The sequence below is a fragment of the Hyperolius riggenbachi genome, chromosome 4 (genome assembly GCF_040937935.1).
Source record: "Hyperolius riggenbachi isolate aHypRig1 chromosome 4, aHypRig1.pri, whole genome shotgun sequence".
NCBI classification, from domain to species: Eukaryota; Metazoa; Chordata; class Amphibia; order Anura; family Hyperoliidae; genus Hyperolius; species Hyperolius riggenbachi.
Window position 1 is genome coordinate 308245130 of NC_090649.1, and position 23127 is coordinate 308268256.

At 43.5% G+C, this 23127-nt stretch overlaps 1 protein-coding gene across 7 annotated transcripts in view; it reads right to left on the reverse strand.

Moving 5' to 3' along the window:
* MAP7 (microtubule associated protein 7) overlaps positions 1-23127 on the reverse strand; it is a 215673-nt gene that overhangs the window by 127664 nt on the left and 64882 nt on the right. For 2 of the 7 annotated variants that reach the window (XM_068231647.1, XM_068231649.1), the window contains exon 1: positions 9617-10183. The exons of 1 other annotated variant lie outside the window; for it this stretch is intronic. In XM_068231647.1, the coding sequence (XP_068087748.1) occupies positions 9617-9797 (181 nt within the window). In that variant the 5' untranslated portion in view covers positions 9798-10183. Of the gene's footprint in view, positions 1-9616; positions 10187-23127 lie in introns of those variants that run through there. 4 more of the 7 variants (XM_068231645.1, XM_068231646.1, XM_068231651.1 and 1 more) reach the window with 4 other exon arrangements.

The window sequence follows — 23127 nt, forward strand, 5'->3', positions numbered from 1 at the left end:
GAAAACGCAACACTGTGCCAAAGCCATTACAGGGGAGATATTAGGGATCCATGGAGTCTCTAAATAGAACCTAAACCATCATGTAATGTCACATATGGAATACATCGGCCTTTAGAGAAGGAGAGGAGGAAAAAATTATGTTGGAGGAAAAATAAAACACAAAAAACAAAACACAGAAAGAAATATATTCTTAACAAAAATAAACAGTCCAAACATACACACATGGACATACATGAACTATACAAAACACATAGCCTCCATGTATAAACAACGTTTTAAAGATTTAAGACACCAACTTTCGAAAAATGTTAAAAGTAAACCTAAAATTAGAAATAGATTCAAATATGGATATTGATACTTAACTCCTTGCCAACCGCTCCACGCCAATTGGCCTGAACGCGGCGGGCAGGGTTTTGCAGATGGCGTGCGGCGCTCCGCCATCAGTCTCCCAGCAGCGATCACCGCTAGGAAACTGTTAGACGGTGAAACCGCCATCTATTTACATTGTACTGCACTGTGATCTACAGCAGCGCTGTGTGACACGGCTATTCCCTTGGGGTGCTCGGGAGAAATGCCTATGACAGCCGATTGCTGTCATTGGCTGGCGGAGGAGGGGCTGTAAAAAAAATAAATAAAACAAATAGGTAAATTTATAAAAAAAAAATTAAACAAATAAATAATAAAAACAAACACTGCAGCACCAATCAGAGCCCACCAACAGAAAGCTCTGTTTCTGGGCAGAAAAGGGGGGGGGGGGGAATCACTTGGTCACTAGGGGGGTGTAAGCCTACGGTCCTCCAGTGGTTAAACAGAAAAGTTCATCTGATGGTACTCTGTCTTGCCAACTGTCTAGGCAGGAGCGTCACTGCATAGTTACAACAATTCAATACATAAACCAGATGTGTTGCACAGAATAATAATAGTTACTTTATTGCACACACAACTCATGTGTGCAATAAATGAACTAATATTCTTCTGTGCAACGCATCGACCCATTCTGCACACACCAAGGTTTTGGATGGTACCCCCCAGTGATGGCCCCAGCACTTGGGGGGCCTGTCTGTGCCTTCCCTCCCCACTCCCTCACATTTTAGTGTGCACTCTACCAGGACATGCATTATCTTGCACCTGAGGACAAAATGCGAATGGTAAGTGGTCTTTTCTTTGGCTGAGCAGATGCAGACATTAGAACAATTGTGCAGAAAGTTTTTTTCTCTCCGTGCCCCTTGTTGTCAGTATTTCAAGATAGGGAAAACGTAACTTCTCCCCCCACAGGGCCCCCTGCAGCTTCTGGGCCCCGCTTCAGCTCAATCCCTTGAAAGGTCTATTGTTATGCCCGATACCCAGTCAAACCATCCTTTGGACAGATTGGCTTAGGCCTCATTCACACTGCACGCATTGCTGTGCGCATTTCGACAAAGTGTATGGTGCGCAAGTGCATAGACTGCACTGTTTGATGATCTTAAAGAGAGTGAAGCGAATTTTTTTTTTACCTTATAATTCGCTTCAGTACTCATCAGAAGTAAACCGCTACATCCCCGGCGCAAAACGAGCGATTTAGGGCAATCTGGCCGGCGCTTCCTGAAAGAGGCAGAGCTTTCAGCTTCAGCTCTGCCTCTACTGCGGATTGCCGCCTCTCCCAGTCTTCCTTCATAGAGAGGGTCAGGGAGAGGCTAAGATCCGTGCGGCAATTGACGTTAGGAGAGGCAGAGCTGAAGCTGAAAGCTCTGCCTCAGCGCAGCAAAATCCACAACCAAGTTGGTCGTGGACTTTTGCCTGGGGATTTGGGGGGTTTAAACCCCTTGTTTTGTGGCGGGGATGCGGCGGTTTACTTCTGATGAGACTATTGAAGCGAATAACAAGGTAAAAATGGCAAATTTTATTCGCTTCAGAGTATCTTTAAGTGCTGCAATAACAACATCGAAACATTTGTGAAGCGCTTTTCTCCCCCAAAGTGCATCAGCTTGTCTCAGATCAGTACATAGTGAAGTGTACAGGGGAGAATTGCCGTCGTGACCTGTCACTAACCCCTACTGCCCACCCCTTGTAACTCTCACCCCAGGTTGATGTTTTGGGCTTTTTTATTGTAGTTCGAGCCTTGATATGGATTAGCTGGATGTCTGCTTTAGTTCTTCATCAGGTGCGTACACACGTACTACTAAAGAGAACGACTGGTCCGTCAGACCCTCCCGCTGGGCAGTCGTTCTCCCGACAGTAGTGCGTGTGTACAGTCTGTCTGCAGACTGATAAGGCTGTTTCTGAACGATCCTCTGAGTGGATCATTCAGAAACAGCCTTGTCAGTCTGCAGATAGACTGTACACACGCACTACTGTCGGGAGAACGACCGCCCAGCGGGAGGGTCTGACGGACCAGTCGTTCTCTTTAGTAGTGCGTGTGTACACACCTATCCATGTGGATCTTTTAACGCAATGAAGAAGCTCTTGCTACAGAATGAAATTTGGTGGTGCACGCTTCTTCTTCTCATCAAACTCAGCTAAGCAGGTGTTTGTTTTTGGAATGGGGTCTGTCATGTCTGAATGACAAATATAGGTGTCATCAGCAAAGCAGTGTTAAGTCAGACCGTGTTTTTGGATGATTTTCCCAAGTTGCAGTGCATTGCAAAAAAACAAACACAAAAAAACTTCTGCTTGCATTTTTGGCCAAAACACAACACTGACTCATTCCTTAACTATCAGTGAATGTGATCAGCAGTACAACGGGAGGTAATGCAGATAGTGTGCGTTGCATGTAAATGAGACCTAAAGGTGCATCAACAACTTCAATAAGTGTCTCCCATAATTCTGCAGACAATGTGGGGAATGAGAACTTTACAGATGCTTCACTCTAGTATACCAGAACAATGCGTGCCATCTCTTTGGTGGCGGAGGAAGGGATTAGGGATGATCAATGAGATGCAAATACTTCCGAAATTATGCAAATATTTATGCAAATATATGCAGCTTGAAAAAGGATCAATCAATTTAAACCTGGGTTTAAATTGACTGGTCCATTTTCAAACTGCATGTATTTGCATACATTTGCATCAACCCAGAACAATTTGCATATCTGTGATCGTCCTTAAGGTGCATACACACATCAGACTATAGTCTTTGGAAAATGAAAGATCACAGACCAATCTTACCACCCTTCATGTAGTATGAGAGCCATACTCTACACAGTCTTTTCTATGGAGCTGAACTCCACATCAGAAAAAAATCTTTGCAAGATGCTGCACACACAGATGCTGCACAGACACAAAAGATCAGTATCTGCAAAAGATCTGTTCCTGCCAAAAATCCATTCCTGCAAATTGCAATGATAGTCTATGAGATCTGCAGATCATCATACACACATGATTTAACTGACATTCATCTGCAGATCAAGCAATAATCTGCAGATCTGAAAATCCATCCTGGTGGATCTGATCTGCAGATGAATGTCAGTTAAATCATGTGTGTATGATGATCTGCAGATCTCATAGACAATTTGCAGGAATGGATTTTTTGCCGGAACAGATCTTTTGCAGATACTGATCTTTTGTGCCTGTACAGCATCTGTGTGTGCAGCATCTTGCAAAGATTTTTTTCTGATGTGGAGTTCAGCTCCATAGAATAGATTGTGTAGGTATGGCTCTCATACTACATGAAGGGTGGTAAGATTGGTCTGTGATCTTTCATTTTCCAAAGACTATAGTCTGATGTGTGTATGCACCTCTAGGAGGGATAACAGATGGGTGCACAATGATTAACTTTTCAGCACTTTGCAATTGAAAAATTACCTAAAAGTAGGTGAAAAAGTACTGTCAAAATGCGTATATTCTTGCTTGCTGTTGGTTTTCAAAGGCATTTTTTGACAAGGTGTGAAAATTTCATCTAGGAGATAAGTCAGTAGAAAATAGTGAGTGCATATGGGCTCTGGTGGTCTACTTTATTAAATAATGCTTTTTCACATTAATTTGCAGCCGGCTAGCATTTTCTAACATAGACCAAGCATTTCAAATAGCATCTGCTTACATGGCAAAATTAAAGTGTTTTCATGCACTTAACTTTGCTGAATTTCATTTAGCTGGATCTCTTAGGGCCCATTCACACCTGAAAGCGCACAATGTTTTGCGTGAGTGATTTTTCAGTGGAAAAAGCACCGAACACTGCGGCAACTTTTCCGTGATCGAGTTTAGCACTTCTATAGCACTGAAACGCGATAGCCGGGAAATCGCCTGAAAATGGTGCTGGCAACGCATGTTTGTTTTGCGAGTTTGGTTTATTTGCGGTAATTAGCGCAAATCGCCCAAGTAAGAACGGGCCCATAGGGTTTCATTACACTAGCGCTTTCAAAAGCGCTAGCGTTTGAGCGTTTTGCCAAAATTGCTGGCAAAACGCTCAAGTGTGAATGGGCCCTAAATGTCCCTGAAATCTTTGCCGAGTTTTAGGCTGACCATGCACGAAATCACCTTGAATGTACAATCTTACCACGTCTTGAAGTGACCCTTAACTGAGAGGGATATGGATGTTTCCTTTTAAACATCCATACAACAGTTGCTTGGCAGGCCTGCTGATCTCTTTGGCTGCTGTAGTGGCTGAATCAAACACCTGAAACAAGCATGCAGCTAATCCAGTCTGACTTCAGTTAGAGCACCTGATCTGCATGCTTGTTCAGGGGCTGTGGCTGAAAGTATTAAGAGACACAGGATGAGCAGGAGAGTCTGCAACTGAGAGAGCAACTGGTATTATTTTAAAAGTAAAAATCCATATCCTTCTCAGTTTAGGTTCCCTTTAAGTACGTACACATGCAAATGAAACTGAGCCAAGGCCATTCGGAGTGGCCTTTGCTGAAAATCTAACTTGTGTATAGGTGTCCCCCCTGAGGCAGTTTAAAGATTCTGCATGCTAAATCGCTACACACTGATGAGTGAGCACATTATTTTTGTGTTTACCCTGACCCCTGGAAGCCGATTCATTGTGTGCCACCCCATTATTCCACCCCCCCCCCCTACCATTATAGAAACAGTACATGCCACTTGGCTATACCCAAGTGACATGTCTGCATGGCACTGGTTGGCCTAGGATTGAGCTTGGTCCTAATGGGAGTACACTGACTGAAGGCGTATTCAAACCTTTTGAATAAGGACTAAAAGGCTGAATACTTTCAACAGATTTTGGCAAGCTCTCCTAATGAAGTACATTTGTGCAATCAAGATAGTATGTATGGTGGTCAGCTTTAGGCAAACTTCCAGGCATGATGTGGTTATTAGCGTTTACTGCCCTAGTAAAATGATAAAAGTACATTTCTATCCCAGCAGTACCCAAAATTGATAAAAGGTAAAATTCTACAGGCTCTTCACCCATTCTGCCTACATTCCTCTCTTCACTCACCATACACCCCCACATTCTGTTCCTATTACTTCCACATCGGGACCCACATTGCATGTTTCATCACAAAGTGACTCATAAGGGACAAAGTTCTCGTGTGGTACCCCTCCTCTGCCATCTCCACCCATGTAGCAACAAACTTTATTAAGAAACGCAAATGTTGGCAGTATGCCACATCCATAAGCCAATATTCTTCTCTTATGAGGCGCTGTAAGACTATGTTGATACTAAGACCTCCTGGTCTAAGGAGGCTCGTTTCAAAAGGTACATATGGTCTCTTTTTGAGATTTTAGTTTATTACATATTCACCAAGAAAAATTAACTTTAGTAATCAACAGAAAAGAATATGGTTAAAGCAATCATCTGAACCAGCAAGTCCAGCTCAGTAGAAGGACTTATAAGAGCTCAGTAGAACCTGGTTAGTGGCATCAGCCTGTGCTGCTAAGGTGGCAAAGCTGTGTAGCTTGGCAACTAATGTTATGCATACAGGTAAACAACAGTTTCAACAGCTTAGACATTAGATTTGATATAAACATTGTACCCAACAAAAGTCTACGGAAACCATGGTAATTTTCATCAATATTACAATCATCATATAAAAAATGCCAGTTATGGATGCCCTCTCACCAAGCACACAGGAGAGCAACAACAAATAACACTTGTAAAGCGCTTTTCTCCTGTAGGACTCAAAGCACATAAGCATGGCTCAGACCAATAATTGGTTGATTGGTGAATCATGGTACAAAGGAAGAATTCTATAAGTCCAAAAATGGCAGGCTAATCAGGGGGCTTTTCAGTCTGGATTTGAATAACTGCAGGGAAGGGGCTGTCTTTACTGGGTATGGTAGGGAGTTCCAAAGAGTAGGGGCAGCATGACAAAGCTCTGTCTCTAAAGGTTTTGAGGTGCACTCTGGGAGTGACCAAGTTTATGGAACCTGCTGATCTGAGGTGAGAGGTGTGATGCAGCTTCAGTAAGTCCTTCATGTATCCAGAGCCCAAATTGTGCAGCGATTTGAAAGTCAACAGTCCAATCTTGAAGAGTATTCTACATTTTAATAGCCAGTGCAGTGAGCGAAGGATCGGTGTAATGTGACAGTGGCGAGGCTGGTTTGTTAGCAATCTGGCAGCTGCATTCTGCACTAATTGCAGGCGGTGCAGGTCCTTGTTTGGGAGGCCTGCATAAAGGGCATTGCAGTAGTCCAGTGGGTAGAGCAGCGGGTAGCACAAGCGTGATTGAAGCTCTACATAGCTTTGTACTGCATCAGCCAATGCAAAGCTACCACCTGCAGTGATGAAATCAATATTAGATGAGAACTCTGTTGAAATCTTGTATAATATTTAATGGTGCAGGGTGGTAGAGCAGGAAGTAGATAAATTCCTGGAAGATATCGGTCTTTAACTTGATCTGCCTCTAATATACTGTATGGACACCTAATAGGAAGAGACATTCAAATTTCTGGGATCTGGCAACAATTGACCCTAGAGTTCAACAAATGGCCTTATATCAACCATTCTCCGGAAAAGCGGGAAGGTTTAAAAACCTGTCACTGCTACCATTCAACATATTAGGCCTCGTTCACATCAGGGCCGTTTCTGTGCGCTTTCTACAGCACACTGTCCTGTGCGTTCAGCAAGGTATTGATTTTTCCATGTAACTAAATATAGCTGGTACACATTTATGCGCTGCGCTGAGCAGCGTTACAAAAACGTAGTGTTGCATGCATTTCTGTGCGCTGAGCTGTAAAGCGCACATCAATGCAAGTGAATGGGTGCGCTTTTTTAGCGCATAGAAGCGCGTACAAGCGCATAGAAGCGCATGCGTTTTTTACCCCTAATTGGAGAAAAAAAATACATTTACATACAAAAACAAAGTTTTATTGACAACTGCTGCTGCTACAGTAAGCAAAATGTGCTTTAAAGAAGCGCAGCGCAAGCACAGAAACGAGCCCTAAAGCGCGCACAAGCGCATGCGTTTTTTACCATGCGCTTTAGCACGTTTTTCAGCGCAGCAGATGTGAACGAGGCCTTAGAAGTAGCACTTGTAGTGACTTCTGCCAGGTACTAGCCAAGCCCCCCTACTATCCACAATGACAGGCATGAACAAACACAAACATTTTGCAATGCCAAGTGTCCGGTTTATGTGGCAATGTGCCAGCACACTGCCTAGAGAGCATATGGATCATATCTGAATATCTGGTAAGCCTCTAATACCTGGAGTTTGATGTAAGTTCCTTCTCCAAAATAAAGATAGGTCTGCATCTCAGAGTGTAGGATCAATACATTGTATAGACGTGTTTCGTTTTTAACAGCAGCAGGTAGTTTCCAGATATTTGTAGACAAGCATCCCATTATGGCATTTCTAGAAAGGACTAAACCAATCAGTTTCAGCTTTCTGAGATAATGGTCCTGACCATTCCTCAAGGTTTGCAGTAACTACTACATTAATCACATGGCTCACCTAAGAGCTAACATCAGTCAGCAAGACTCTCTCAAACGATAATGCTGTCAGAAATGCTTTGAGGGGTTTAGACATCCTGAGTAGATTAATTTCTTCCAAGAACAATTCACCCATGCCTAGTATAGTCATCTGCACTACAAGGAAAAGGATTCAAAAGTATTTGGAGCACAGTTTTTAATTCACCAAAATTTTCAATAAGGAGGGGAAAAAATACTAGTAACTATTTTACAGATGTTTTTCCCCAATTTCTGTTGCATTTTCACAGACCATCTGCTCTGACACAATCTAACTTCTCATTCACAGTTGTAGTTTTCAGCATCATGGTCCTGGCCAAAATAGAAATACAGTAGTTTCTAGAAGACATCTTATTTCTAATTGTTGCCCACATTGGAAGGATTTTGAAGCCTGGTTCCTGTGTGTGGGCTTGTCTACTATCATCAGCAAATCTCAAACAGGAAAACAGTCAGGCTCTCAGGATGCAGTAACTATTACTTTATCCTGCTACATGTACTATGTGTTAGCGGGCAGCACATGGCAGTATAGGGGGGACAAGAAGGCACATTTTTTGAGATGCATAATTACAAGAATGCAGATGTGTAGGGAAAGCAGGTAAAACTCATTCAATTGTTACAACTTGTTTCACCCACTCATTTTAAATCATAATACAGACAAATAGATTTGATCATTAGCAAAGACCTCCCTGATCCAACATTATGGTTGCTGAAAGTTATAAGATCTGGTTGTAACCCCCCTCCCTGTAACGCTATGTGTTGGCCGCCTGCAGCTCCCATCTCTCTCCAGGAAGCTCTGCTCTTCAGCATGTCAGAGGGATGTCAAGCACTGCAGAATCTATCTGGACATGTGTATGCTCAGCCTCCAGATTCTAGCCATTTATCAAGGTCAAATGATACTATCCATTAGCATCCTAATAACATCATGCTCTAAGAAGCCAGGATTTTTACAAGGCAGTTATTCTGTATAACTGAATGCAGTAAGCTATCGGTCAAGAAATCATCAGTGTTCCCTATTTTAGTATGTATTTATCTCCTTTAAAAAGGACATGTAGCCCCTCAGTACTACAAACATAAGCTTACATACAGATCCCGTGACGTGCAGACATGAATGCTTATTGGAATCTATTTATAGCCTCCTCCCTGACTGAATATTAGTTGGCAGTTCTAATGACTATGGGATGGGTTAATGAAGGATTATCTTTATGTGAAGATGTCAGTGACACCCTTGACACTCCTCAGCTGTTCGGCAAACAAAATAGAAATATAGTAATGGCATGACACACTGTATCCTTCAGCAGTTCAGCTACATGGCATACATGCCACAGCAGGGCCAGTTCACTCTGCCACGCTATCCTATTGCAACACTTACCAGCTCATATCTCTGCATAAGGGAGGGCCCTGTTACTAGAACTACATTATTCTGCATCTACACTAATTATCATTACACAGCTCAAACATATACATTTACATTGTCCTTGGACCACTACAATATAAAGACCGTATTGAATCTGGTTTACATACAAAGTTTGAGGTTAAATTACAATTCAGCATCGTCATCCTAGAAAGCAGCATTGCCTACGTAAACAGGAAGCAAATTTCTAACAAGATCATCAACTAAATAAAGGTCAAGGTTCAACACACATAACATATGCTTATCTTCCAAGAGGGAGCGGAGCTAGATACAGAGGTTGCTGCACCTGCATAATACAACAAAGATATGCCATAGCTCTGCATAGTAACAGCACCATACCAGTCACACACACACAGTGCCTACCTTTTACCTTCCTGGCATTGCCATGCTTTTGCTGTTCATCTTCCTCATTAATCGTGAATAAAATAGGGGGCCCAGGTCGTGCACCTGTTTTTGTCACCCTCTCCTGCCATGCAGATTTACTCTTCCCTGGCATATTGCTTGCCACCTTTCCCTTCTTCCTTGGTTTCAAGAATATAAGCATGTATCCTCTCTTCCTGCACCAGTTCTACAAGAACAGCCTGTCACAGGAGCAGTCTGGGCATCTAGGAAATTGTTACTGACCCCCCCATGGCAGAAAGTATGGAGAGACCAGAGCCACAATCCTGCTGTATTCACGGTCCAGTGGAATGGTCCAGACTGATGTGAAATCACTAGATGGTCCTCGGCGCTGGGCCAGGCAGAATCTGCTGCTGGTCTGTTTGCACTGGAACACCTTTCCCTAACCCTTCAGCCGGCTACAGCACACTAAAATATTCAGCACACAGCACAGAAGGAAAAAATATGATACGCTGCTGTTCACAGTTGCCCTGACAACATTGACATCGACTAATCAAAGCAGAGCTGCATAATGCTGCCTCTTCAGCTGGAGCCTGCTGGAATGCCTTGTAACTCCTGTGCTTCCCACAAGCATTACTGAGCAGGCTGGGCTGTGCCTCCTCTCCCATGTGGGGCGGTAAATAATGCACTTGCATAATAAAGATAAAGACACACCAACCTTAACAGCTTAGTCAGCCATAGGTAGAGGATCTCTGATTGCCATGGAACAACTAGTCCCAGCATACTTTGCCATGTCTCGGATTTCATACACTCAGACTAGTAGCTATTATTGGAAGTTGCTGTTTTTTGAACATTATGTAGTTCATCACCAGTACTTTCACCTCCTCAGAAGGATTATAAGCAAGCCCCTCAGGGTTAAAAATGCAGCATTATACTACAAAGCAGCAACACAAACAATTTAATTTGCTCAGCGAAAATGTACAATTTTAAAAACTCCCAGTTTAGGCACAGTTTATGCATTCCATAAAACAATTTAAGTTGTGCTTGCACAGGGAAAGGTAAGTCGCTACCAGGGCTGTGGAGGCGGTACAAAAATCATCCTACTCCCTCTGACTCAGTTTATGGAACCATTGACTGACTCAGAGTACACAAAATTGCTCCGGCTCAGACTCCTCGACTCAGACTCCAACTCCACAGCCCTGGTCGCTACACTGCTAAAAACTCTACAGGGGGCCCGGGGACCACACTATAGTTAAGGGGAAAACTGAAGGGGTGGCAGGAAATGTGGAAGCAAAAATAAGCAGGGCTGTGGAGTCGGTACAAAAATCCACCGACTCAGACTCCTCAGTTTAGGATTCCACCGACTCAGACTCCTCTAATTTGCATATTACAATCTTGTTGATTGAAAGTATGTAACATGAAAGTCGTCTCTTAACTGCCAACGCTTAGGAATTTAAAAAAAAAAAAGACAACTGAAGTGAGAAGGATATGGAGACTGCCATATTTATTCCCTTTAGTCATACTAAAACTAGTCCTTGGTAAGAGTACTTGTAGAAGGTACAGACAGGAACAAAGAACATCTATCAGGCCCTAGGCAATGTAAGTGTGGGTACATGTCAGAGTGATGTGCAGGTACTCTGCAGGGGAATAAGGTGATTCTTCCTCTATTACACATTCTTCAAGAGAGTCTGAAGCGAGAATAAATCTCACTTCAGACCTCAGATAGCAGGGGCATGTGTGCCCCTGCTAAAACGCCGCTTTCCCGCGGCTTAACGGGGGTCCCTTACCCCCCAAATCCCCTCCGTGCAGCGGGGGATCTCTTTCGCATTGAGGCAGGGCTAACCGCGGCAACCCTGTCTCACGCGCGTCTATCAGACGCGTACCTCCGCCTCTCCCCCCCCCCCGTCCCTTCTCAGTCTTCCTTCACTGAGAGGGGCGGGGGAGAGGCGGCGATGCGCCGCTGATAGATGCGCTGTGAGGCAGGCTGCAGCCGTTAGCCCTGCCTCCAGGAGGAGCAAAATCCACGACCAAGTTGGTAGTGGATTTTGCAAGAGGGGGGATTTGGGGGTGAAGGGACCCCCTTTTAGCCGCGGGATAGCTGCGTATTAGCAGGGGCACACATGCCCCTGCTAACTATGAGCTCTGAAGCGAGATTTATTCTCGCTTCAGAGTCTCTTTCAATGCACAATCTGACCCAGGTTTATGGGTGATAGAAAACATCTTTGTGTTCAATGTGCACAACATTCTCAGTGGATTCCCTGCAGCTCTGTGGGGAGTGCATATGTAGAGTATAGTACTACTGTGTGACAAAGTAAACCTGAAACAGATGAAATTAACGTTTTATACATACCTGGGGCTTCCTCCAGCCCCCTTCAGGCTAATCAGTCCCTCGCTGTCCTCCTCCACCACCTGGATTTTCTGCTATGAGTCCAGGTACTTGAGCCAGTCTGGTGTAGTGCGCATGCACAGAAGATTCCTGGCTGTAGGAGAGGCACGTGGCCGGACTGCGCTGACTGGCTGAATTACTGGGACTCATAGTAGAAGATCCAGGTGGTTGAGGAGGTCAGCGAGGGACTGATTGGCCTGAAGGGGGCTGGAGGAAGCCCCAGGTATGTATAAAACATTTCTTTTCATCCGCCTTAAGTACCCTTTAATTCATAGTCCCCAAACCAAATTTTAACATATCAAATTATTTGATATCATGAGCAAAGAGTGCATACTTTTGCATAAATCAGCATCAACGCAGAATTATTTCCATCTCATTGACCATCTGTATTAGTGACACAGCTACACATCAGGCTTTATTCTTACAACATAGATGTTATTTAGTATATACAGTATAAGAGATTCCTATGTACACCTCATATGTACTGTACAGTCACAATCCGATATGTATATCTGACTTTAAAAATACGGGGACTGCTTTATTGAAGCAGCACAAGTAACTAATTTTGATTGGTTTATTTCATTTTTGTGGACTAAGCAGAGCTATTACTGTATATATAAATTATTTATGACTATTATCTGAGAAATAGAACATTTTATCATATTTTCTATTTTAGTTACAGTTTAAATTCACTTGGAGTCTCAGTCGGTGCATTTTTTCCAGACTCCGACTCGGCACCCAAAATTGCTCCGACTGACTCCACAGCCCTGAAAAAAAGGACCCTTTATGCTGCTTTAGTGCGGGCCGTCTGTTGGGGGACCCAGGTTAATTTTGCACAGGGGCCCCATTGTAACTAGAACAACTCTGTGCACATCAAGTTGCAGAGAAGCATGCTTTGCATGTACTGTATGCTTCACTGTATGTGTTGTACCGCAAAGAAAGTGGTCAGCACCTCCAAAACAATGCTCTTTTACTTAAAACATAGCTCTTTATTGGAATATATTAAAATCCATAAAAATGGTGAAAAGTGGTATGAGGCTGATGGGACTGTCCAGCCTGATGAAAGGCGGAAGTCTGAAACAGCTGGCTGTCGCTGGGTATCAGCCTCATACCATTTTTCACCATTTTTATGGATTTTAATATATTCCAATAAAGAGCTATGTTTTAAGTAAAAGAGCATTGTTTTGGAGGTGCTGACCACTTTCTTTGGGGCATTGATTGCCATCCAAGTGGTACTGACGGACGGATGGTCCTAGCACTCCTGTGATTTTTTTCTTTGATGCCGTGGGTGCGGATCACACTAAGAGAAGCTACAGTATGTGTTGTACCACACGCATTAAAGGGAAAATAAACGTATGATATAACGATTTGTATATGTAGTACAGCTAAGAAATAAAACATTAGCAACAGAGATAGGAGTCTAATATTGTTTCCAGTACAGGAAAAGTGAAACTCCAGTTAGCTATGCAAAAAAAGCCATTGAGCTCCACTATTTTCAAAATCAGAGCTCTGTCTTCTGAAGCTTGTTATATCAAGTGTCTGTCACTGTATTTTGTTTTTTTTCTGCAGAGGACAGTTCAAAAGTTCACTAGCCTGCTCTGTGAAACCATTTAGAATGCTTAGTGTGTAAACTGCAAATATTAGAATGATGCAAAGTTATAAAAAGAGACATTGACGCAGAAAAAAATATATATAATATAATGAATTGTATGTGTAGTACGGATAATTAATAGAACATTAGTAGCAAAGAAAATATTCTCATATTTTCATTTTCAGTTATAGTTTTTTTTTTCATAACATTGCATCATTCTCAAATATTTGCAGTTTACACGCTACTCAGCATTCTAAATGATTGTACAGAACAGGCTAGTGAACATTTGAACTGATCTCTACAGAGCAAAAAAACAAAAAAAAAATCAATACAGTGCCAGACACTTGATATAATAAGCTTCAGAAGACAGAGCTCTCTGCGACTTTGAAAGTCCTGGAGCTCAATGGCTCTTTTGCATATTAACAACTTGAGTTTCTAAACTCTTCCTATATTGGAAACAATATTACACTTATGTCTCTGCTCCTAATGTTTTATTTCTTAGCTGCACTACACATACAAATCATATTTTTTTTTCACTTAGTGTCTCTTTAAAAGACAGGCAACAACCAACAGCTGAATACTCAAACACAGCCGTTCTGAATCACGCCACCTCACAGTCATATGGGCATGCAGCAGCAAGAGAGATGTGCTTCCCTGCTGACTGACCCATCACCATAGCTAACTGACAGAGAGGGATTGAGCAGGCAGCTGGAGATTGCTGAGAAGGAAATAATCGGAATTCATACAGCAGGCGTTTTTTTTATTTGTTTTATCTTTGCAAAAACTGCAATTTCTGAAATAAAACTATTATTCACAAAAACAATGTTCTATTAATTGTATATAAATACTGTGGCTGCCCATTTCTATACACTGCACATTAGAATTGCATGTTTATCTTCTGGGAGGGATGTAGGTTGCTGCTCATCTCCAATAACGGAAGCCGGATCATAATGCTTTGTAAGTGACCAGGCTGAAATCTAATAGCCTATTATTCAACTCTTATTGTAGGCTGAAACTTTGATGTACAAATTATTGCATGACTATCTCCTCTCCTCCTGCTCATAAAGGGCAGTACAACACTGGACTTCTGTAATCCCATATTAGCATTCATGATCATTCTGGGGTGACTATCCATCATGTACACAGGCATGCCCAGAAATTGCAGAGAGCATGAGAGCTCAGGACACTTCTAGACTTGGCACACACCTTCTTATGAAGATTGTCCAAAACCATAATTCAAGATACTGTTAGAGAACCTTTATAGATTGCTTTTCTCCTGGTGGACTGTTTTAAAAGAACAGGCAACTGTTTGTGATTTCATGAGGGCAGCCATCTTTTTGGTTGAAAGAAGGTGACAGGGAGCATGAGACAGTTCCAACTGTCCTGTGTCCTGATCACCCCTCCTAGCTGCGCACGCTAGGTTTGAAATCTCAAATTCAAAATAAACAAAACAAAAAAAAAAAAAAAACACACATTTGCGCCAAAACAGCAGAGAACATCAGAAATCTCATCATGCTTTGCACAGCATAAGGGAAAGAACTGAGGCCCAGTGCACACCAAAACCGCTAGCAGATCTGCAAAACGCTAGCAGTTCTGGGAGCAGCTTTCAGAGCGATTCTAGGCACGTTTAGAGCGGATTTCTAAACATGCCTAGCGGTTTTGGCTGCGTTTTTGTGTAGCAGATTACACAAATTGTTACAGTAAAAGCTGTACTGAAAAGCTTCTGTAACAAAAACGCCTGGAAAACCGCTCTGAAGTAGCGTTTTTCAGAGCGGTTTGCATTTTCCCTATCCTTTACATTGCGCTTTGCAGAAGCGTTTCTGCCTCAAACGTGCAGCAGGAGGCACGTTTGCGGTTTGCTACAATCCTCAAACCGCCAGTGTGCACCAACAAATTGAGATACATTAACCGAGCGGTTTGACAGGCGGATGCGGTCGGCGGATCGCATCAAAAACCGCTCGGTGTGCACTGAGCCTAACTGAACATTGTATGACCACCTTTATACTACATAGATGTGGTAAGAGTGTTATTTCGAAGGAACCTGCTGCACCGCACACATTTAACTTTATACTATATAGAAGTGGTACCCTTGTACAATAAAGATTGTATCATTAGTGGGCACCTTCACACATCACTGAATCAACAAGAATGGCATACAAGCAACAAGCATTTTGGGGTGTTGTGTGTAGAAGTCTGAGGAAAAATAAATTTAACCCATTTTGGAATAAGGTAAAATAAAATGTGGAAAAATGATGCATGTGAATACTTTTTGAATGCACTGTGAGTGACAAATGCACAAAATAAAAGTAGGCAAATTGACAGTTTAATTTTTTTTTTCCACCAAATCCTCTTTATTTCACATGGGCTGCATTGACCTATGTAAAATATAGTAATGCAGCTTACAGTACAGTATATCCAGTGGCGTGTTTCGGGTAGTGTTCCTGGCACCCAGAATCACCCTCAGTGAGCATGGCCATTGGTCCAAGGGGCGCCACTTCAACTGTCACTAGATGATCGATATCATCATTCGAAGACCAGCAACAGCGGCAGCTCAGATTACGGAAATAGGAAACCTAGCGTCTGCCATTCACACAATTATCCCCACCAGCCGACCATTTTCCACCTCCACAAGGCTAAACCTCACCTCTACAAGACCAAGCCACACCCTCACTGAGGAGTCCCCAGTTTTTACTGCCTTTATACAGTCCGCAGTCCATCTGGCCTTGCCCCTAAGTCAATCACCACACAGGGTGACGTACACAAGAAAAATGAAAGGAGAGAGGATGAAACAGCAGATGGGAAATCACATCATGTGAGTCAGGGTTAGTTCATACCAAAAATCACTAAGCGTAACTGCGAATGCTTAAGTCTTTTTGTAGCGATTGGATTCCCGGCATGTGCCTAGCAATTTTCTATTTATACCTAGCAATTTTGGAGCGTTTGCGTTTAGTGATTTTGTAGTTTTTGTGGCAAAACAGGAGTTACACTTCAACCTGGAAGTGAACAGCTTTTGGCAAAAAAGTGCTTTGAAAATCAATCTGTTCCGCATTTTTAAATTTTACAGTTTTCCTATACTTGACATTGAGACGTAATAACTCCAAAATGCTGCAGAACCCGCGTATGTGTTTGGGGGGACCCATCACTCTTGGTGTGAACCAGCCCTAACAGTATTCAACTCAACATGCTCTGTGTGCCATGTGCAGCCTTGTCCATGTTTTGCTGATATGTGGTGGCTTCTACATGGGGTGGGGGTATCATTGTCCTCTTGGGGGGACACCAGTTCTAATTTTATTGAAGGAAATCTTCAGGGGGGGGGGGGGGGGGGAGGAAGAGTTGGGATTTACTTACCTGGTGCTTCTTTTAGCACTTCCGCAGTGTATTACATTCTTAGCTGTATCTCTGATATGCACCGTTGTGCCGATATCCACCCAATTATTGACTGCCTCAGTCCTGGATTACAGTGCTTGTGTGTCCTTGGTCGCACACCTCTCTGATCGTGCTCCCATAGCCAGGAGCATTTTGTGCATTTGCAATTACAAGTTTTACAAACTACAGCAAATACAACTATGCAAAGAAAGCTGATGGCCATGGTACCGCGATCAAGGAGATGTGGCTCAGGTAGCAGTCCCGGACTGCTGCAGCACATTCAGTAACAGCGGCACAGTGGAGCAGCGGCACAGTGGAGCAGGAGGACCGCAAGGGAACTGTACAGGGGGCTGGAGGAAGCCCCATGTTAAAGGATACCCAAGGTGACGTGACATGATGAGATAGACATGTGTATGTACAGTGCCTAGCACTTAAATAACTATGCTGTGTTCCTTTTTATCTTTCTCTGACTGAAAGAGTTAAATATCAGGTATATAAGTGGCTGACTCAGTCCTGACAGGAAGCGACTACAGTGTGATCCTCACTGATAAGAAATTACAACTATAAAACACTTTCCAAGCAGAAAATGGCTTCCGAGAGCAGGAAAGAGATAAAAAGGGTCAATAGTTCATAGATTTTAGCTCTGGCATACTTCAATGAATGTGCCATTGAGCAAAAACAAAAAAGTTAAAACTTAAAAAGTAGATTTGAACATAAAATAAAAAACTGTGGAATATCAACCACTTGAGGACCTAGGGCTTTCTACCCCTTAAGGACCGGCCACTTTTTTTCCATTCAGACCACTGCAGCTTTCACGGTTTATTGCTCGCTCATACAACCTACCACCTAAATGAATTTTGGCTCCTTTTCTTCTCACTAATAAAGCTTTCTTTTGGTGCTATTTGATTGCTGATGCGATTTTTACTTTTTATTATATTCATCAAAAAAGACATGAATTTTGGCAAAAAAATGATTTTTTTAACTTTCTGTGCTGACATTTTTCAAATAAAGTAAAATTTCTGTATACATGCAGCGCGAAAAATGTGGACAAACATGTTTTTGATTAAAAAAAAACCCATTCAGCCTATATTTATTGGTTTGGGTAAAAGTTATAGCGTTTACAAACTATGGTGCAAAAAGTGAATTTTCCCATTTTCCAGCATCTCTGCCTTTTCTGACCACCTGTCATGTTTCATGAGGGGCTAGAATTCCAGGATAGTATAAATACCCCCCAAATGACCCCATTTTGGAAAGAAGACATCCCAAAGTATTCACTGAGAGGCATAGTGAGTTCATAGAATATATTATTTTCACAAGTAAGCGGAAAATGACACTTTGTGACCAAAAAAAAAAAAAGTTCCCATTTCTTCTAACTTGCGACAAAAAAAAATGAAACCTGCTACGGACTCACTATGCTCCTCTCTGAATACCTTGAAGTGTCTACTTTCCAAAATGGGGTCATTTGTGGGGTGTGTTTACGGTCCTGACATTTTGGGGGGTGCTAAATTGTAAGCACCCCTGTAAAGCCTAAAGGTGCTCATTGGACTTTGGGCCCCTTAGCGCAGTTAGGCTGCAAAAAAGTGCCACACATGTGGTATTGCCGTACTCAGGAGAAGTTGTATAATTTGTTTTGGGGTGTATTTTTACACATACCCATGCTGGGTGGGAGAAATACCTCTGTAAATGACAATCTTTGGATTTTTTTTACACACAATTGTCCATTTACAGAGAGATTTCTCCCACCCAGCATGGGTATGTGTAAAAATACACCCCAAAACACATTATACTACTCCTGAGTACGGCGATACCACATGTGAAGTAGTACAATGTGTTTTGGAGTGTATTTTTACACATACCCATGCTGGGTGGGAGAAATAACTCTGTAAATGGACAATTGTGTGTACAAAAAAATCCAAAGATTGTCATTTACAGAGGTATTTCTCCCACCCAGCATGGGTATGTGTAAAAATACACCCCAAAACACATTGTACTACTTCTCCCGAGTACGGCAATACCACATGTGTGGCACTTTTTTGCACCCTAACTGCACTAAGGGGCCCAAAGTCCAATGAGTACCTTTAGGATTTCACAGGTCATTTTTGTTTCAAGACTACTCCTCACGGTTTAGGGCCCCTAAAATGCCAGGGCAGTATAGGAACCCCACTAATGACCCCATTTTAGAAAGAAGACACCCCAAGGTATTCCGTTAGGAGTATGGTGAGTTCATAGAAGATTTTATTTTTGTCACAAGTTAGCGGAAATTGATTTTAATTGGTTTTTTTTCACAAAGTGTAATTTTCCGCTAACTTGTGACAAAAAATAAAATCTTCTATGAACTCACCATACTCCTAACGGAATACCTTTGGGTGTCTTCTTTCTAAAATGGGGTCATTAGTGGGGTTCCTATACTGCCCTGGCATTTTAGGGGCCCTAAACCGTGAGGAGTAGTCTTGAAACAAAAATGACCTGTGAAATCCTAAAGGTACTCATTGGACTTTGGGCCCCTTAGCGCACTTAGGGTGTAAAAAAGTGCCACACATGTGGTACCGCCGTACTCGGGAGAAGTAGTATAATGTGTTTTGGGGTGTATTTTTACACATACCCATGCTGGGTGGGAGAAATATCTCTGTAAATGACAATCTTTTGATTTTTTTTTTTACACACAATTGTCCATTTACAGAGAGATTTCTCCCAACCAGCATGGATATGTGTAAAAATACACCCCAAAACACATTATACTACTTCTCCTGAGTACGGCGATACCACGTGTGACACTTTTTTGCAGCCTAGGTGCGCTAAGGGGCCCAACGTCCTATTCACAGGTCATTTTGAGGCATTTGTTTTGTAGACTACTCCTCACGGTTTATGGCCCCTAAAATGCCAGGGCAGTATAGGAACCCCACAAGTGACCCCATTTTAGAAAGAAGACACCCCAAGGTATTCCGTTAGGAGTATGGTGAGTTCATAGAAGATTTTATTTTTTGTCACAAGTTAGTGAAATATGACACTTTGTGAAAAAAAAACAATAAAAATCAATTTCCGCTAACTTTTGACAAAAAATAAAATCTTCTATGAACTCGTCATACACCTAACAGAATACCTTGGGGTGTCTTTTTTTCTAAAATGGGGTCACTTGTGGGGTTCCTACACCGCCCTGGCATTTTAGGGGCCCAAAACCGTGAGTAGTCTGGAAACCAAATGTCTCAAAATGACTGTTCAGGGGTATAAGCATCTGCAAATTTTGATGACAGGTGGTCTATGAGGGGGCGAATTTTGAGGAACCGGTCATAAGCAGGGTGGCCTTTTAGATGACAGGTTGTATTGGGCCTGATCTGATGGATAGGAGTGCTAGGGGGGTGACAGGAGGTGATTGAGGGTGTCTCAGGGGGTGGTTAGAGGGGAAAATAGATGCAATCAATGCACTGGGGAGGTGATCGGAAGGGGGTCTGAGGGGGATCTGAGGGTTTGGCCGAGTGATCAGGAGCCCACACGGGGCAAATTAGGGCCTGATCTGATGGGTAGGTGTGCTAGAGGGTGACAGGAGGTGATTGATGGGTGTCTCAAGGTGTGATTAGAGGGGGGAATAGATGCAAGCAATGCACTGGCGAGGTGATCAGGGCTGGGGTCTGAGGGCGTTCTAAGGGTGTGGGCGGGTGATTGAGTGCCCTAGGTGCAGATAGGGGTCTAATCTGATAGGTAGCAGTGACAGGGGGTGATTGATGGGTAATTAGTGGGTGTTTAGGGTAGAGAACAGATGTAAACACTGCACTTGGGAGGTGATCGGACGTCAGATCTGCGGGCGATCTATCGGTGTGGGTGGATGATCAGATTGCCTGCTAGGGGCAGGTTAGGGGCTGATTGATGGGTGGCAGTGACAGAGGGTGATTGATGGGTGGCAGTGACAGGGGGTTATTGATGGGTGATTGACAGGTGATTGACAGGTGATCAGTGGGTTATTACAGGGAAGGACAGATGTAAATAATGCCCTGGCGAATTGATAAGGGGGGGTCTGAGGGCAATCTGAGCGTGTAGGCGGGTGATTGGGTGCCCGCAAGGGGCAGATTAGGGTCTGATCTGATGGGTAACAGTGACAGGTGGTGATTGATGGGTGATTGATGGGTAATTAGTGGGTGTTTAGAGGAGAGAATAGATGTAAACACTGCGCTTGGGTGGTGATCTGATGTCGGATCTGCGGGCGATCTATTGGTGTGGGTGGGTGATCAGATTGCCCGCAAGGGGCAGGTTAGGGGCTGATTGATGGGTGGCAGTGACAGGGGGTGATTGATGGGTGATTCACAGGTGATTGACAGGTGATCAGGGGGATAGATGCATACAGTACACAGAGGGGGGGGGGGTCTGGGGAGAATCTGAGGGGTGGGGGGGTGATCAGGAGGGGGCAGGGGGCAGGGGGGGGGGATAAAAAAAAAATAGCATTGACAGATAGTGACAGGGAGTGATTGATGGGTGATTAGGGGGGTGATTGGGTGTAAACATGGGTCTGGGGGTGGGCAGGGGGGGGGGGGGTCTGAGGGGTGCTGTGGGCGATCAGGGGGCAGGGGGGTAAAATCAGTGTGCTTGGTGCAGACTAGGGTGGCTGCAGCCTGCCCTGGTGGTCCCTCGGACACTGGGACAACCAGGGCAGGAGGCAGCCTGTATAATACACTTTGTAAACATTACAAAGTGTATTATACACTTTGTATGCGGCGATCGTCGGTTTTACATCCCGCCGGCGCTTCCGTATGGCCGGCGGGATGTTGCGGCGGGTGAGCGGCGTCAGGCGGAGGATCGCGTCATGGATGACGCGATCGCTCCGCCCATGCCCCTACAAGGACCGCCGCCATTTGTCTATACGGCGGTCCTTGCGGGGTGCACTTCCCGGCCGCCATTTGTCAATACAGCGGTCGAGAAGTGGTTAAAAAGTCATTTTAAGGAGAAGGAAGATAGATACAATTAGGGCGCGTTTCCACTTAAGCGGAAACCGCCGCAAAACCGCAGAGTTTCCCCGCAGGCGAATAGTGTGGGGAAAATCTGCCATAGGGTGCAATGGTAACGCCGGCCGAATCGCTACCGCTAGCGATTCGGCCGGCTTTTCCATCCGAATCGGCGCGGGAGGCTGCGGATCCCATCGTCTGCTTTCCCCGCAGACCCGGAAGAGCCGTCTCGCGTCTCGCAGACACACGCTGCTCTAGTGGAATCGCGCCCTTATTTATTTCATTAGTTTATTTTCGCCTCGGGTGTCCTTTAAGGCCTGTACACATGGTCAAATAAGTTTGGCCAACAGGGATTGGGATCCAATCCCTCGGGAGCATGCAGAAAGGATGCTGGGCAGATGCATCCTTCGCTTGGAAGTGAGCAAAATGTTCTGTTCTATGTGGCGGGAGGTGGAGCAGTGGTGGAGTGACATTGCGAGGCGAGTGGGCAGAACAATGCTCTCGGCCGTAGTGATCAAAAGGGGTTACGGCTGCCGTACACATGCTGGATTGATTGCCTTAGCCAATTTTCGTCTGGCTTGTGTACAGAGCTAAATTAAATCTCATCTTCCAGTACTTAAACAGTGATTGAATCTCATTAGCCAATAAAATCCCAACCTCCATTTTCTAATGCGGGACAAGGACACTACAAGATTTTCTAGAGAAAAAAAAATAAGAAACAAACCAAACCTAGATTTCCTAGAGGGGGGAAACCTCACTAGAATAAATGATGGAAAAAAAGCATTTTCAACTGCTAGAGAATACTGCAGCATGGTATTTGGCTATCATCTTATTGAAAGCTGCTGGTAAGTTACTGGTTGCTATGGGCAAATTCTCCACACTCCATGGGTAAAGTTTTGAATAGAAGAACTTCACTATGTAGAGAGGATGATAATATGGCAAGACATGATTTTTTTTTTTTGATTTTTTTTTGTATGTGTGCTAAATGACACATATGGCAAAAACAAACCTATGGCGGATCGTATGGCAACCATGGAAGGATTCTTGCAACAGATTCTGTTGCACTCATTGATAAAAGCACTTACTTCCCTGCAATTCAAAGGTTAAATGTTTTATTAAAAGCTCTATGCTTTGTTGGGCTGCACCCAAACCAATTGAAATTTCCACTCCTGCATGTGTACAATTTATTGAGCAACCTCAGCAGAATTAAGTCTAAGCGAAGCATCAGTTATGGCTTCATGATACCGTCCTCCCAGTCTGA